At 36.9% G+C, this 19,155-nt stretch overlaps 1 protein-coding gene across 1 annotated transcript in view; it reads right to left on the bottom strand.

Moving 5' to 3' along the window:
• LOC140244455 (uncharacterized) overlaps positions 1 to 19,155 on the bottom strand; it is a 91,228-nt gene that overhangs the window by 16,939 nt on the left and 55,134 nt on the right. The window contains exons 5-7 of the mRNA XM_072324094.1: positions 10,508 to 10,642; positions 6,757 to 6,885; positions 5,839 to 5,953 (exon numbers count right to left, since the gene is read on the bottom strand). Coding sequence (XP_072180195.1) covers positions 5,839 to 5,953; positions 6,757 to 6,885; positions 10,508 to 10,642 — 379 coding nt within the window. The remainder of the gene's footprint in view (positions 1 to 5,838; positions 5,954 to 6,756; positions 6,886 to 10,507; positions 10,643 to 19,155) is intronic.

The following is a 19,155-nucleotide window of genomic DNA, read 5'->3' as shown; positions in this document are numbered from 1 at the left end:
AGTTTATGACTTTGTTCCAAGGTTTGTAATGAAAAGTCCATCTCACTGAAACTCAAAAACATGATTAAAAAAATAAAATACAAACACATTTTGTTCCAATCATAGTCATGGACAGTGCATTTTGGTTTTAATACCTACATAATGAAACCGACAATAAACTGTTGATATGCTACTATACTCTGCCCAATGCTTGTATAAAACCGATATTGAAGTTGGTTGGATGCGAGTGAACAACGATTTCATATTTTGTTATTGCGATTTGATTAACTTAAGCAGAGATTCTGATTACACCCCAAACATACGGACATTTATGACACAACAGCAAATGATCCAAAAAGTTAATGCAATTATTCAGACGGAAAAACAGAACAAAAATGCGGGAGACTGTGATGAGCCCGGGTGTTCGCGTCCACCTTTTCTATGATACAGAGGCTGCTGTGTAAGGCGGTAAATTTGTAGTCTCAGTAATTTCAATCCGGTTTAGTCTTCCGCGATATTCCAAATTATGTATACATGACATGTCATTGATGGTGCTTAGAGTGCAGACAACTACACAAAAAGCTCAGCTGAAACTATACAGATTTATACTTTCTCTTGATTAAAAAGGAAATGTTGCATAATGCATCATAATTCCATGTTTGCACATGAAATTGAACAAATTAACGAATAAGAACACATATATTCCAATGCCTTAAAGGGTGACAGAGTATTGGTGGAGGTGAGGAGTCAGCCTTTAACTTTTTTTGCGAAACGTTAAAAAGCATACAATTTCAAGGGGACTTAATATTGTTTGATAAAAATCGGTTTTGAAATGGCTGAGATATCTAGAAACATAGTAAAACAAAGCGATATTATAGTAAAAGGTGGGTCACACCTTCTATTGGGAGCACTTTGTTTGCGATATCTCAGCCATTTCAAAAGCACATTTCCTCAAATAAACTTTTAATTCCTCTTAGAATTATACGCTTTTCAGTATTTCATAAAAGGTCTTTCATTACCTAAAAAAAAAAACAATCATCATCAAAAAACGTTGGAAACCTGAAGCCCCATTTCAACTAAAACTGTTCCATCCTTTTGATTTGACCTGAACTCTTGGGTTGGTCTCTCTGTGACTTGCAGTCATTGGTTTTTTGTTTTTTATTTGGCAGTCTAAAACAAACAATACTTAGTAATTCATGGCGCCATTGTTTGTTCTACCAAGTTATGTTTGCTTGTGGGTGCGCTGTGCGCATAGTGGATAAGACTCTTGACTCCCGGTCGGAGGACCCGAGTTCGAATCCCGCCTAGTCCTTACGTCCTTGGACAAGATGTTTTTACCCACCGTGTCCCTCTTGACCCAGGTGTATAAATGGGTACCTGGCAACGCTAGGGTAATAAATGATAGGGTCCTCTGGTAGAGTAGTGGCAACACTGAAAAGGCCATACCCTGGGTAAATAAGACCTTATTATTTTCCTTATTATTATTCTGTCAAATTTTTGAAATGTGAATGCTATCACTCTCAGGTTATTTTCACGTTTATCACTATTTAAAATGCGAGATCACCCATAAATACACACGTATATGTTTCAAATGTACATGTATTAACATAAGCCACGAGCACTTGATATACTCAAGAAAAATCAAAATCATACCAACACTGTTCTGGTTTCGTAGCACACAGCTCATGGGGAGGCTATGAATTATTCGAGTTCAATTTATACGATGAATTTGATAAATGAGGCGCAGTGCGTCAGACTCGTGGCCGGTGAGATGGTATTTTTGTTAAGTCCCCCCCCCCCCCCTCCCTCCTACACACAGGCACTTTCGCAGGCAATTTCAATCCGGTTTAGTCTTCCGCGATATTCCAAATTATGTATACATGACATGTCATTGATGGTGCTTAGAGTGCAGACAACTACACAAAAAGCTCAGCTGAAACTATACAGATTTATACTTTCTCTTGATTAAAAAGGAAATGTTGCATAATGCATCATAATTCCATGTTTGCACATGAAATTGAACAAATTAACGAATAAGAACACATATATTCCAATGCCTTAAAGGGTGACAGAGTATTGGTGGAGGTGAGGAGTCAGCCTTTAACTTTTTTTGCGAAACGTTAAAAAGCATACAATTTCAAGGGGACTTAATATTGTTTGATAAAAATCGGTTTTGAAATGGCTGAGATATCTAGAAACATAGTAAAACAAAGCGATATTATAGTAAAAGGTGGGTCACACCTTCTATTGGGAGCACTTTGTTTGCGATATCTCAGCCATTTCAAAAGCACATTTCCTCAAATAAACTTTTAATTCCTCTTAGAATTATACGCTTTTCAGTATTTCATAAAAGGTCTTTCATTACCTAAAAAAAAAACAATCATCATCAAAAAACGTTGGAAACCTGAAGCCCCATTTCAACTAAAACTGTTCCATCCTTTTGATTTGACCTGAACTCTTGGGTTGGTCTCTCTGTGACTTGCAGTCATTGGTTTTTTGTTTTTTTTATTTGGCAGTCTAAAACAAACAATACTTAGTAATTCATGGCGCCATTGTTTGTTCTACCAAGTTATGTTTGCTTGTGGGTGCGCTGTGCGCATAGTGGATAAGACTCTTGACTCCCGGTCGGAGGACCCGAGTTCGAATCCCGCCTAGTCCTTACGTCCTTGGACAAGATGTTTTTACCCACCGTGTCCCTCTTGACCCAGGTGTATAAATGGGTACCTGGCAACGCTAGGGTAATAAATGATAGGGTCCTCTGGTAGAGTAGTGGCAACACTGAAAAGGCCATACCCTGGGTAAATAAGACCTTATTATTTTCCTTATTATTATTCTGTCAAATTTTTGAAATGTGAATGCTATCACTCTCAGGTTATTTTCACGTTTATCACTATTTAAAATGCGAGATCACCCATAAATACACACGTATATGTTTCAAATGTACATGTATTAACATAAGCCACGAGCACTTGATATACTCAAGAAAAATCAAAATCATACCAACACTGTTCTGGTTTCGTAGCACACAGCTCATGGGGAGGCTATGAATTATTCGAGTTCAATTTATACGATGAATTTGATAAATGAGGCGCAGTGCGTCAGACTCGTGGCCGGTGAGATGGTATTTTTGTTAAGTCCCCCCCCCCCTCCCTCCTACACACAGGCACTTTCGCAGAACACGTGATCAATGTATAACATGCTGCTGCCTTTTCATGTGACAAACAGCAATAAGCTGTCTGATAAAAGGACTGACAATTCTAAATATTAGATGTCTTTTGTTACATTTGGATACTTTGTATCCTGTTTGTAAATGATGATGATGATGAAGTCTTGTATAGCGCCGGTATCCGCCAAGTCAGGCGTTCATGGCGCTTGCTCCCAAATAAATACATAATTCAGCTTAAATTTCATGGGTGCACCGCTTACGATATGACAGTTAAAAATAAAAAGAAATAGTTCCAGGAAGTAATTGTCTCCAAATGTGTAAACATACATTCTTACACATTGGCTAGTTTTTCAATTTGAAGAGATGGATCTTGAGGGCTGTTTTAAAAGATTATGTGGTAAGAGCTCTGCGGATAGAAATGTGGAAGGCCATTCCATATCTTTGCAGCAGCCACGCGGAATGAATGAGCTCCCCAAGAGTTGTGTGCTCTGTGTTCCACCAGCAGGTACTTGTTTGCAGAACGTAGATTTTCTCTTGCTGGGACATATGGCTCTAGTAGATCACATATATATGATGGAGAACTGCCATTCAGTGCCTTGTACACAACCAAACTGATCTTATACTCAATCCTCTGTTCAACACATAGCCAAAGTAGCTTTTCAGAACAGAGTTGATGCTTGTACTCTTCCTGGACATGGTGGCAACTCTAGCTGCGCTATGCTGCAGGCGCTGAAGTCTGTGTATTTGTGATTTATTGAGATAATACAATACTGAACTTCCCATGTCAAGCCTCGATGTGATGTATGCATGCACCAGAAGTTCTGCAACATGGATTTGGAAAGCGGGAGGAACACACCTAATCCCACCCCAACAAAAAAAAAAAAAAAGAGAGAGAAAAGGTTCATGAAAATATACTCACAGCCTAGACAGGAACTGATACGTGTGAGAAGAAGCTGGAATGCCTGCAGAAAGATTTTTTGCGGTAGACAGCTTCCTGAAGCATGAAATATAAGCGAAATAAATTAATCATTATCATTTGGACAATTTACATTGCTGTAGAATTCCCACACGAGGGAAGGCACACGTATTTTGGTCTTACATATAACACCCATCATATTCAATGTTTATGTATGATACATAAATTGGTGCAAGCGGGTGTAAAGTATACCACTGCAAGAACTACTTCCACATCTTATGAAGATGCTGTGTTTTAAACAACACATACACTCACATTATATTCAAGTACAGAGACGTTTATGATATTATGTACATGTACAAACACACACACACACATTATATATACATATACATATATATATATATATATATATATATATATATATATATATACATATAGTAAAAACAGTCGTATAAACAACGCAGTGTTTATACGACTGTTTTTACTCTTGATATGTATTTATTACACACCGACGCAGAACTTTCATATACATAATATCATATATATATATATATATATATATATATAGTAAAAACAGTCGTATAAACACCGCGATGTTTATACGACTGTTTTTACTCTTGATATCTAGTTATTACACACCGACGCAGAACTTTCATATTTTGATGTCATACAAGTGGGGGCGCTGTGGCATAGTGGACAAGACTCCCGACTCCCGCTCGGAGGACCCGAGTTCAAATCCCGCCCAGCGCTTACGTCCTTGGACAAGATGTTTTACCCACCATGTCCCTCTCGACCCAGGTGTATAAATGGGTACCTGGCAACGCTGGGGTAATAATAATGGCAGGGCCCTCTGGCAGAGCAGTGGCAACACCGAAGAGGCTACCCTGGGTAAATAAGACCTTATTATTATTATTATCATTATCATTATTATCATATTTATATATATATATATATATATATATATATACATATATAGTAAAAACGCGGTGTTTATACGACTGTTTTTACTCTTCATATCTATTTATTACACACCGACGCAGAACTGTCATATTTTGATATATATATGTATATATATATATATATATATATCTACACATGTAATATGTAATTTTATGTGAATATAGATGCATGTGTGTTTATAATAAACATGCAACTCATCTAAACGTAAAGACGTAAAGACTTTGCGACTGGTATATTACAATTAAATGCCGACCAACCGTTTACTCTACAGATAAGTGATAACTTCTACTTAGCGAGCTCTCGAGATAGCACACGTGATCTGCGAAATGCAAATACTCGCACTGACTAGTGCTCGGAGAAGCATTACGATTGAATACCAGATAACATTAAGCGATGGCTATGATTTAATCTTTCTGCTTGTTTTGATCGACCCATTAGCGCGAAATCAATCAAATTCGACAGGACCTTTTCCTGAGGGGAAAAAAACTGTGAGACTGCTTATAGTTAAAATATTAAAGGCTACTTTTCAAGAACATGAATTCTAATGAGTTAGAGGGATCGATAATTTACTTTGCAAAGTGGTTAGGTGTTTACCTGAAATATCTTCAACTTGACAGTTCGGAGCCCTTTATCTCTATCAGACCTAGGCGTTCAATTCACACACCATCATTAATCCATCATTGGGGATCAATCACCCACACGTATTGAATAATATTCTCTCCAGACTTGTGACATATTCTTATCGTTTATGTCACAAGTCACTATTGGGTTAAGATTCTCTAGAGTGAAAAAACAAACAAAGAAGTATACGTACAAGAATCGCACGATTGGTGGTAGCTGCAGTGCCAGCGAGTTGTCCCGCGTCCCAATATCACAGACGGCGCCACTCGCCCAGCAAGACGTGCAGGAATCGTCGCATTTTCCCGGGTCTTTCAGAATGAGAGAGCAAAATGATAGTAATGATAGTAATGAAAATAATTATTACAATAATAATAATAATAATAATAATAATAATAATAATAATAATAATAATAATAATAATAATAACAATAATAACAATATATCAATCGATCTCTCACTCAACCTTTGCTTGCACAGAGTAGCGGCTTTGATGAGGTACAATGTGACATTAAATGATTTCAGATTTCAGAGCATTTGACTTGAGGAACATTCTTTTCGTTTTGTTCTTTCCATGGGATTTCTTATTGGACATCACGCTGCCCTGCATTTGTTGCTGTTAATTATTTGATTACTTTTTCGTTTGTTTTGTGTTTTGCTCACTTTGCTCAGGGAGGTGACTTCCCTGCTTTGCTGCATGGATACAGCCATATACAGCAGTGTCAAAACCACTGATGAGGCTGACCATGGATATTGATAATCTAGGACGAATAGATGAATAATCTTGCAAATATATTGTATATATAAATATGCATATATATACTGTATGTACATGTATAGATAAATAAATGAATATATATATATATGGGTTTACAATGGATCTTGATACCATAGAATGAATATAATTATGAATATGTTTGCAAACACATATGTAACGCTGTTGAATTCACTTCAGTTCAGTGTTTTCCTACAATCTGTTTTCAAGACAATATATAACAAAAATTTGACAATAATCTGCAATGAATTATAGGAATTATGAAGGGAAAAAAATAAAATAAAACGATGTCAAATTGAAGGCACACTGTACGATGGAGGGAACACTGATCCTGCTCACCACAAAATCTCTGGTCAGTGGAATCGGCACATTCGGCAGTCCCATCACAGAGTGAAGAAAGAGGAAAACAGGTCCCCGTTGTGTTCATACAATGACCATTGTCTGGTGTTTTACAGGTCCCTTTATCATCTGGGGAAAACGAATGAGAAGGAAAAAACAGTTGTAAATACAAACATGTAACTACAGATTACGTCTTCATTAGTAGTGATGTCTGTTTGCATTTGTGCTGGTAGAATTATGCCTCAATGTGCAGTTTCACACTATGTTCACATTAAGTTTAGTCACTTGTAGAATTGAATCAGCTTTAAAAATGGAGTAAGATTTGTGAAGGTAGAATATACACTGCAAAAAGTCCGGTGTTAAATATGAAGCACCGAGCTGGTGTTAAATTTCCGGTGCTCATTCATGGTGTTAGATTAACACCTCCGGGTGTCATTTCAAAATTTAAACTTGTTTTTTTTTTTTTAATAGTTTCTTAGTCACTGCACTTCTTGTTAATTTTGAACTTCAACAAGACGATAAAGGATTTTCCGATAAAGTACTTAAATGATTTTTGAGAAAATGTGTAAACACATTCACACCACAGTAACACCAGTTGGTGTGGTCCCCTATTGAAGCTGGACGGGTGTGATACCATTGAAATTAACACCACCAATATCAAATCAACACCATGCGGTGTCATTATTGAATTAACTCTAGCGCAGTGTCAAAAATATCACCAGCCAAAGTGTCAAATTAACACCACGAAGTGCCAGGCGAACACCGTCACAATACATTTTCAACACATGTGGGTGTGGTCCTCTATTGAAGTTTGATCGGTGTTAGATTTAACACCCATGGTGTTAAATCTAACACCGATGTTTTTACAGTGTAAAACCAGAAAGTTATGGAATCATAAAAAACTTACGTTTCGCTACAAACTAGCGATATTGGTCGTAACCACATGATATGGGACTATTCATAGCTGAAATGATGATGGTATCAAATTTCAATTCTTTCATTTTTTTTTAAATAAAAATCAGAAAAAACGTATCTAATAATAGATGAATTTACAACTCGTTTCCCCAAAAAATCAGCGTTGATTTGGTTATTGCAAACAACACACTTTCTTTCATGCTGAAGTCTTACGTTTTGATGTTTGATTACACGTACACTATTTTATTTATAATGTAATATACGAATGGCGCTTCTTCACTTTAAATTTCAAGTGGTTGATGGCAAAGATTATATATATATGATATATATATATATATATATATATATATATATATATATATTTACATATATATAATCAAAGGGGCTGTCACTCTTCAAAAAGAGATTGAGCCGGATATGTGGTTTCCTGCACGACTGTCAACCGCAAAACGTGGTAACTGACATTTTCAGACCTTTAATTTAATTTGACCTTCTATAATCGGTCAGTCACAGCCGAACGTGTGGGTTCAGCCAATAATCTTTTGTGTTTTTGTAGTTAAAATTACCTGACCTCGAATCAACGTGCAGTCACTCTACGATAAATGAATGAATAAATATATATGTATATATTATACATTTCATATACTACCCTGTATTACAGTCGCCTAATTTTTTTTTTCTTTTTTTAGGCAAAATTTTTCGTTGGACGCTGGCTAGCTTCATTCATGCAAGCGATTTTGATTTATTTCTTCATTTTGTTGCTTTTACTTGTCTTGGTTGGGTATGTTGGACGAGGTTGGCGCCCACACACACTGTATCAAATGAAGTCTCCCTTTTAGCGCTAGCTTTCTAAACTAAAGAACTAGTACAAATTTTATTCTTATATATTCCACGTCTTTACAATTTTTAAGACTTTTTTTCTCAGAGAAAGACATAATCTTTTTATATTGCAAGTGATTGACGACGTAAATAGGCACAGACAAATCGGTATTTTAGAAGTAGCAATGATGAAAAAAACAAACAAACATGGGCATACAATCATACTCTTGCTGGATTCGAACTAAGGATCTCCTGATTACCGGACAGGCTTCGTATCCACTGGACCACCTATAGCTTCCGTTCAACAACTCGTTCTGATTCTAATCCTTATAGCATGTAGCGGGTACTGCGCAAGGAAATTTTTCAAATTCATGAATTCTTGAGTCGAGTTGTTCTTTTATTGCAACTAATTGACAAATTAACTTTCATCGGTGTAAATGAGCACGTAAAGAAGGTTGATTTGTATATTTAAAAGTTGGTTTGAGTCGATTTTCTTTACAAGACTCTCTTCTTCAAATTGTACATAGGGTTGCACAATGTTCAGCTACTTATCACAATACATACTTGTATCAATTGAATGAACAATGTTCCACATACTTTTGCCATTACATTTTTAAGTGTTCTGCTCGAAACTGTGTGGCATTCTGATATGAAAACATCATCTATATATATACAGAGAGAGAGAGAGAGAGAGAGAGAGAAAGATATATACATAATAAAAGTGGCAGATACTGCAAGCGCTGTAGATCCATTCAACCACCCAGCCATGGCAACCAAATCACTTGTCACAAGTTATTGTGGAGTCCAGTTTCAAGTGAAGCATAAAGAGGGTTAATTCGCTTTGCTTTGAGATCAGTGACGAGGGAGGTGTAATTCCTCGTTGCTGATGCAGGCGTATTTCAGCATCAGAGTTTTCGCTTTACATCAACCAATGTCAACATAGATTCCATCATAGACTAGCTTGTCTATCCAAAGTGTAAATATGACATGTTTTCATGATTGGATACGCGTAAATCTCCGAGGATATCCAACATGTTCTGTGTATGAACAATTCCCAAAGAACGTTCATAGCTTTGTAATGTTGCATTTCCTCAGAATTGAGACAAAGGACAGAAGATATTTCCCATGTCAAAGTTCAATATCCTACCATACACAATGGAACATAAATTTTATCTCCAGTGATTTCCCCCCGTTATGTAAATCCAGACTAAATAAATGTCATATAGATTTATGATGCAAAGACCAGCAGGCATAAAAGAGATGGTATAGTTTTGGTTGAAAATGTGCTTTGGGTTTCCAACCTTTTTGTGGGATAATGAGAAACCTCATATGAATTATGAAAGAGCATGTAAGTCTAAATGGGATTCAAAGTTTATTTGATGAAAATTGGTTTTGAAATGGCTGAGATATCCAGAACAAAGGTATTCGAATAGAAGGTGGGACCCAACTTCATACTAGGATCACTTTGTTTACGTTGTTTTTGGATATCTCGGTCATTTCAAAACCGAGTTTTATCAAATAAGCTTTGAATTTCTCATAGAATTGTAAGCTCCATAACATTTCATAAGTGGTTTCTTAGTGCCTCGCAAAAAGTTTCAAGCTCAATCCTCCTCTCAGCCAATACTATACAATCTCTTTAACAAACAAAGGTTCGTCTCACTAATGAGACGGTGATAATATCCTTGACATGACATTAGACTAGAGTATGGAGCAATGATGGCATTATCATAGCAGAATCCGTGGTAATATTGATCGGGGCGGATCCGGGAATTTCGTAAAGGAGAGGTGCCTTAACAAAATTAAAGGGGCGCGCAGACCCTCTCCCCCCCCCCCCAATTTTTTCTTTCTATTTATTTTGTTTTAACAGAAATAAAGGAGGGCGCGCGCCTGGTGCACCCCTCTGGATCCTCCACTGTTGATTACATCAGTTTTGCAGGGTTCTTTACAGTTCTGCACTTCGATTAGGGCACTTTCGCACTTCATTAGTTGAAATTATATCAAATGGAGCTTAACTCACCGCATAGGAATTCGTCGTCACCATACGGGCAGGTACGGGTACCATCACAAAGATCGTCTGGTCCATATGAAAGGTCGCTGGAGGTGCATGTGGCGGCGCGCTCCGGGATTGTTGACGTCATGTGCATTACGTCAGCTGTGTACAGAAGAAATGAATGGATAATGATCGATGAGGGACATCTTTATTTACTTTTTTATTTACCAGAGAAATTAATTGTTTCGTTTTATTTAAGGCGATAATAATGTTACCTGTAATCTGAAATTTCTTGAAGTTCTATTGTTAGATGTAACGTAAGTTATGAATATCTGATTTAATAGTAGTTTCCGTTTCACAAGTCATAAGAATTGAGGTTTTAATGTGCAGTTTCTTCTCCAGAGTATTCATCGAATATGGTGGTTACCATGGGAAGATACTCTGTTTTCGTGCTCGCCTGACACAACCACTAATCTACTTTCTTTCGTTTTTAAATTAAAATGCATCACGTGTATGCAGTAGTGAGAACCAACGCAGTGACATCAACAGCTGCAGATGGTTAGGTCATAATTCTGGAGTCATTGTTATATGATCCAAGAAATTTGTGCAATTATTTATCTTTGTAATTTTCTGTACTATGTTTATTGTCAACAGTTTTCGTTTGTCTGTTATCAAGCATTCATTGACAGCAACGATAGTCTCTGACGACACCGGTTCGCATCATTTTTTTTTTTTTTTTTTTACATCAGTTTCGCATCATCATTTTCACCTTGATTTTCCCCGATCCTATTAAGTATAAGATGACCGTTAACTGCTTGTTGCAAAGATTTCTGAAAGAATCTATCATACAGCAATGAAAGCTGTTATCATGTATAGGACTGACTATGCACACAGAATTCCGCACGCCCATACATCAAACATTGAGCGGTTACAGGATATAATTTCAAGTATGTAAGCCATCTAAAAGGCTGGCAGTCAATCATGATCTCGTCAAAACACGACGCTGTGGTAGTCTTGTCTCTCTTTCGTTGGTCCTAGAGCGCCCATGCTACGAGATGTCAACATAATTTGACAAATCATACTCCCTTAGAATTCCCCAGAGCCACTTTGTCAACAGTTAGAGTCTTGGTGGTCGCATACATACCGGTAATCAAGCCCGCCTCTTTATTCGAAAAGACGCAACTATTATACCACAAGGGCAAACGTCAAAGACTCAGAAACAGTGTAAACACAATGAAAGTGAAAACTTCATCAAAACAATTTTCAGACATCAAAAATCAAAGAACACGGAACTGACATAATGAGCAATCATCTCTCTAATAACCAAGCTGCGATTTATCAATCTGTTTGATCATGAAATGGTTATTTTTCTGCAATGAAACATTCAATCTTCGTTCCGTCGGCGTGTGTATGAGCGCATGTGCGTGTGCGTTTACGTGTGCGTGTGTGTTTGCGTGTGCGTGGGCGTTTGCGTGTGCGTGTGCATTTGCTTGTGCGTGGGCGTTTGCGTGTGCTGAGTGTTTATAGATGTGTGCCTGATTGTGAATGGTAAGATAAGGAGGGATGTTAGGTTGGAGGCGTACATATAGGGCAGATTAATTGATTGATGATAAAGAGAAATAGATCTATGTATGTGTTATGGGGGATGGGAAGATGTGTTTTTTTTTTATTCAAAGGGTTTTATTTATATGTTTTTTGTTTGTGTAGGGCCTACTTGTTGAGTGGAGATATTATGTTGTGAGCATCATAATACATTGTGTACACATATATTGTTTGGTATATGTGAATATTTTGTATATGTGTCTACTTGAACATTTAGGCAAAATTATATATGCGTACTCCTTGACAGGAGGTAATGTTTTGAACATTCTTTTGGTATAGCATTCAAGCATTCAAGTGGAATGTACAGCAACAAACGATATCGAAATAACCCCCCCCCCCCAAAAAAAAAAATGGAAAAAAAAAGTTATTTCATTTTGCCATGTAAATCATTTATACATTCACGATTCGTTGACCTGCTTTGGCAGAGAATTTTCAAAAAGTTTAATGTGAAAAAAATGTAAGAGAATTTCACATTATCATTATTATCTTTTTTTTTTTAATGAAAAGCACATTATTTGCCCTCGACTTGTTAGTCACAGGTTTGGACAATACTATTCCCCCTGATCTCTGAAAGAGGTGAGTCCAGTGCTCTCTCATTACGTTAGAAGAATCAAGTTATGTCTAATTCTCTTTATATTCTCTTTAGCACCGTTATAGTCCTGCAGTGACTGAAAGAATTGTTGCAATTTTCTCATCCAGCGAAGGTGGCACCAAAAGTATAAAAACCCATAATTTTTGAACGGATGTTCAGTTTTCCTCAAAATGTACTCATGTGTTCTGCTAATATTGCCGCATGCACTCAATTCAAGTAATGATATTTTGGTATCATCTATTTTTAAGAGTAAGATATTAAAGTTTAGAGGATAAGTAAGATGAAAAGAGAGCAGGGTCGTATATGAAGATGGGGGAATTTACGTCTTAAATAGGGTTACCAGCTTAATTCCCACATTTACTGATGGGCATAATGATATGATTTGACGGCATACTTCTTGATTTGTGATTATCATAATAATAATATTTAGTTATTTTTGCTGTTTACTTTGTAGGGTAAAGTCGATGAGTGTCAAAAAGGCATTTTCAGACATTGGTAGAACGTGCCCAAACGACAGTTTACAGAATTCCACATGGAGGAGAAAAAAATGATAACGGACTCTGATGGATAGGAGCACCGTGTTGCTACGGTCATTGAGTGCTCACCGAGCACGTATCTCGATCAAGGATATTAACACGCCTCCTGTAAGTCTGTAAAGAACGTGCATTGATAAACACGCCATAACCAGAAAAATTAATAAAAGAGCGTTTCCGGTGCGACCAGGGTGATTTTGGGGCTGTATGACAACTTCGTGATTGTGACACGACGACTATGTTCTTTTGCGAGCGGAGAGGTTTAAAAGTCAACGTTGACTAATTTCTATGATATATGTATAAGCAGAATCGTGTGGCAGAATTCTGAGCAAAAAGGGGAGAAAATGCATCGAGTGACCATGTTAGATGCCAATTGATTTAGAGTAAAATACTTTGATTCGAAATATCGAGATGGCAGTGACAGAAATCAAGCCATTATACTCTAACTCTTTTTGCGAGACAGAAGTTAGTATGACTGGAATCATTCCATTTGATTCAAAACGAACTTGAATAACTTTTGATAAAGCACTCTTTTTACCGGTGTGACCAATTGATTAGGGCGTTGTATGACAACTGGGGCTGTGACATGACGATTCTATAATATAAGGTTTAAGGTTTAAAAGGTTTAAAACGTCAATGGGATATGATCATTAATATGATATATAAAGCATTTAAATGATAAAGCAGTATTGTGTGACCGAATTTGGAGTAAAATGGCAGAGAAGTATTTCAAGTAGCTGTGTCACATGCCGATTGATTTGAAATAAAATGCTTTGATTCGAAATATCGAGTTGGCACTGATAGAAATCAAGCCCTTACTCTGAATCTTTTGGCAAGACAGAATTTTGTATGACCGGAATCATTCCATTGATTCAAAACGAATTTGAACAAGTTTCAATAAAGCACCTTTTTTGCAATGAAGGAACAACTTTACATAGTCAGTTCGTTGCTCTCATTCGATTGTTCTTGTGTTTCTAATCCCGAGACGTCTGTAAACAAAATGAGACTCAAATAGTTAAAAAAAACGTGTCAAACTCTCTATACAGCGGTATTGAACTGAACGTAAACTTTTTGATATTTCCTCTGTTAAGGGGTGGAACTTCGGTAGAAACAATGATATAAAAGAAAAGACATGTGAGAGGTAGATGTATAAAAAAAAAACAGCAACAGACTCTGACATAAATCCTTGGGTGGCACTCATTTAAACGAACTACAAGGAGACTTTCTTGTCATCTTTTGTGGGGGATCAAGCAAAAATGCGACATTGTCATTTTATATTATGTACAGAAATTGTGACTATATACAGCTAACGTGACATTATTTGGGTCTTTTTTTATCGAAACATTAATCATTCATTCGGTCAAATAGGTGCACGAAAATGACACTTGTCACGAATATGCTTCTTGATACTATATGTTTCAAAACCTAACAGGCGTTTAGTCTGACGAAAAAAAAAGAAGAAGAAAGAATATTGTATCGTTGGGGCCTTTTATGAGGTCATTAAATGGATTCATCAAGATTGTTTAAAAGATACAAATATTTTTCGTGCTCAAAAGCTGCTTTAATTACCCCTCGCCCCAAGCTATCCAAATGTACGTCTGCCGAATTTGGCATCCATCAGCATGCGATGGGTTATGTTCATGTCTCACGTAAAGTTTTGATTTTATATAATGCCATCATCGCTCCTGAGTACTATATACAATCTCAGAACTTTCCCATCAGAAGAATCAAATCATTACCTCTGTGTTAATTATTGTAGCACCAGTGATGATAAACATTGCAATGAAATAATTTCATTGCAGTTATGATAATTAAAAAGTAACGACAACAATGATAATAATAACAATAATAATAATAATAATAATAACAATAATAATAATAAAAATAATAAAAATGATAATAATAATAATAATAATAATAATGATAACAATAACAATAATAACAATGATAATAATAATAACAATAATAACATAATAATAATGACAATAATTGGACTTATGACACAATAACGGTAATAGTTATAACAATGATTATGATGATAACGAAAACAATAGAGAAAACAACAATACAGCTCGTTCTCTTAAAACATAGAGAGCCCTGCCATCTTTAATGCTCTAACCTTTTCCGATACAACTTTACACGCCGTACCCATGGGGCATGACGGACTTTATTTTTGGAGGGGGTTGAATATTGGCAAAAACATTTTGTCCAATACGTTCGCCTCGACAAGATGCGAATTCAAATTCTTCCGGCTAGGAGTCCTGCACGCCGTATAAATCGCATTCCTCATCACTGCTAATTATTCATTTCATAAAGCATTTAGACGGGATCATCACTATGGTTGCTAGAAATCTCGATTGAATAAGCTATTTTCTCTGCAGCACAAAATCTGATAGGCCTTATACCATTGCATATTTTCGATTGTGTGGGCCTCAATTCGTCCTGCTTGCTATATAAGTATTGCAACGCTGGAGTGGAGCTTTGGTGGTCGTTATCAACATACAGTCACTATAGTACATAAAAAAAAAATGATGATGCATATAAGTCTGTGAATTAATGAAAGTAGCCGTCATGCGCAATCCCACATAAACCATAACGGTAATTCTTGTCTGGTGTATGTTATACAAGGTAACAAATTGTGCATGTCTACGCAGTTCATTTTACAGAACAACTGTTCTTCCTGTACATTCATATTGGGGACCTGTATAGGCCTATATGCATACTAGTATGCATGTGTGAGTTCTCTGGCAAGGTTGAAGTAACTTTCCAGTTGTCGGAAGCTATCGTTGTTACGCATGAAATTCGAATATTATGATAATAAAACGGTCGACTAACTACTGTATACGCTCACATTCAACATTTTTAGTAGTTTGTGTCCTGTTTGCACAATTTGTTGCTACATTGACATGTAACTTTGAAAAAGCCTTCTGACTGGCTATAAACAAAGTTCCTTTTAAGTAATGATTTTGCGTGGCTAGATACAATGATCCTTTACAAGTGAATTAAAGTCTATAAGGATTCGGTGACGTATAGTGCCTCGACCAAGTTAATTTTATGTGATTGGTTAGCAGGGCACACAACAGACACACATAGACATTCACGCACACACAGACACACACAATAACAACACCTGAAGTTTTTGGTTTGCTTGTTTGTTGTTGTTTTTGCTTACTTGCTTACAGCAAAGACCAATTTGACGTAAGATCCATGACGGAAAGAAAGGGCATTCAAAATCATAACTGCGTGGTCTGCAACAGAAGTTGCTATATATTTCCGCATTCCACCATCAACGATACTGCCACAATTCAGTCATACGTCCAATTGAGCAGATCTTAACTAAAGCTCAACTGTGCCCTTTCAAACGGGAACAGAATTTGTCCATGTTGATGCTCTCCCAAAGCTCAACCAACGTGGAAAATGGCAGGTGTTGTTTACAATATTAAACATGTAAGCTGCACTTTGAAGCAACACTGCAAAAAGTCCGGTGTTAAATATGAAACACCGAGCTGGTGTTAAATTTCCGGTGCTCATTCATGGTGTTAGATTAACACCTCCGGGTGTCATTTCAAAATTTAAAATTGTTTTTTGAATAGTTTCTTAGTTACTGCACTTCTTGTTAATTTTGAACTTCAACAAGACGATAAAGAATTGTCCGATAAAGTACTTGATTTTTGAAAAAATCTGTAAATACATTTACACCACAGTAACACCAGTTGGTGTGGTCCCCTATTGAAGCTGGACGGGTGTTATACCATTGAAATTAACACCACCAATATCAAATCAACACCATGTGGTGTCATTATTGAATTAACTCTAGCGCAGTGTCTTTTAATATCACCAGCCACAGTGTCAAATCAACACCACGAAATGCCAGGCGAACACTTTTTAATACCGTCACAATACATTTTCTACACCTGTGGGTGTGGTCCTCTATTGAAGTTTGATCGGTGTTAGATTTAACACCCATGGTGTTAAATCTAACACCGATGCTTTTACAGTGAACGCAACACATTGGAACAAATATCACACAGTGCCAGGCAAGAATTGGCATTCTCAAAAGTCTGTTTGTCCGCTACTCAGTGGACTGATGACATCGGCAAGGGAAGGGTGCAGACGAACTTTTTTTTGTGAACTATTCAACCCATGCGGGACACACAACAGCGACAGTCATAGAATCATTATTTGAATTGTGTTGTACCCATTTCAAAATGGAGATTGTGACAAAGCTGTCTGTGAAGCATTGAACTTCGTCATCATTTCACAGTGCTTATTTGTTTACTCTGCACGCGTGATGATGCGCTGGGCAATTTGCAAAATAAGAGCTGGTACATCGTATGGTGAGAGCGAGCTCTGCATGTTAGATTAAAAATGTATTCGGGTTTGCCTTTACAGCTGGCAAGCCCTATAAACGCACGCTTCGCTAATATCTCTGGATGTAAAAGCAAGACTATGTATATCATGCGCTTAAAACAGTATAATCACTCAGTGACAAAAGCGCGTATACTGTAGCGATCCGAGCCAGAGCTGCGGGAAAACGTTTGCGGCCTGGTGCCCTTTTCTTTAATAAGGAAAGGAGCCTGACTAACATATGCCGGTAAGCGAACCGAAGAAGAAGATTAATCATTGTAAATAAGCAGACGGAATACACTCGTTGGATGGAATGCCATACAAGTAAGGGAATTACACATGCATGATTAACGTTGGGATTATCGAAATCTACGCAGTATATGAAGCGCCTATAGCTCTTAATTCGGTTTCATGGGGAATACTTGAAACGGAGGAATATCACAGCATTACTGACTAATTCCTTTGCTAAGTCTAAGCCCCCACCTGCTTGAAAAGTAAGAAATAACAGTACAGTCACGATAATCTGACCGAGTTACGAGCGAGCTGTATATAAGGAATTAGATTATTTGGAGCGGTCGCCCATGACAACCTATACGTGCGTATTGTATAATAATATGACTAGTAAAGATGTAAAGATACTCCCCGCGAGATTATTTGTCAGGGGGGAAATCAGTTTGAGCAGTTGCTTTATTTTCACTGGCCAAACCTCTTTTTATGTGCTCAGCCAAAATTTCACGCATCCCACTGTAAACACCTCATGCCTGCGGTGATAATTTCGTGCGTCCTATCAATCGGTTTCCTTTTGGTTTCCTGCCTTATCCCAGATTTCTTTTTTTTTTCAAAGTGGTCAATATTTCAGTCCATAAAGACCACAAAACACATGATGCCCAGAGTTACTTTATATATACGTTGTTAGAATATAATTGTGTCCACATGGCAGCTTTAAACTAGGTTAAGACACCTGGTTTGCTTCTTTGTTAATTCAATGGTTTTACTGTTCTATATTCCACATTCTACAAATAAAATCAAGACATATCAAGGCAAAAGTTTGGGATCATTGATAAAACGAATGGGAAATGTTCTTCTTTACAGCTTGTTTGTTTGTTTTCTCAGAAGAACTTGTTTTGGCCTGACGTATAGGAGTTCTCATCAGGTTTAAGAATTCGGAGCACTGTAACCCTTCAAACACTTTTCACTTTCATCTCTGAGACAATGCTATTGAGTTGGAAGTTATAGTATCGGTCATGGATAGAATGACGTGAAAATTTTCAGTTTAATTCAATAATCTCTCCACAGCGGTTGCCTTGGAGTTTTATATCAGCACAGCTTGCTGAAGTTATGCACTTGACTAGACCCTAAACTTTAAAACCTCTTTTCTCAGTACACACTTTTCCCGTGTGTGAACTTTCTTTCCATTATTGGCAAGTGTTTGGAAAGTTCACTTGTAATTGAATTATATGTCATTTAAAAGCTATACTCTTTCAGAATGAAGTATTAACTAAAAATCCATTTCTGGAAATTTTTGATGGTTTGTAATCCGGGGTCACATTCTTGATCTAATTCCCATTAACTATGTCATGATATTGTTCTTAATGATGAGC

This window comes from Diadema setosum, chromosome 21, assembly GCF_964275005.1.
Source record: "Diadema setosum chromosome 21, eeDiaSeto1, whole genome shotgun sequence".
Classification (NCBI taxonomy): Eukaryota; Metazoa; Echinodermata; class Echinoidea; order Diadematoida; family Diadematidae; genus Diadema; species Diadema setosum.
Note: the sequence above shows the minus strand (reverse complement) of the source record. Positions and strands in the feature narration are given on the sequence as shown.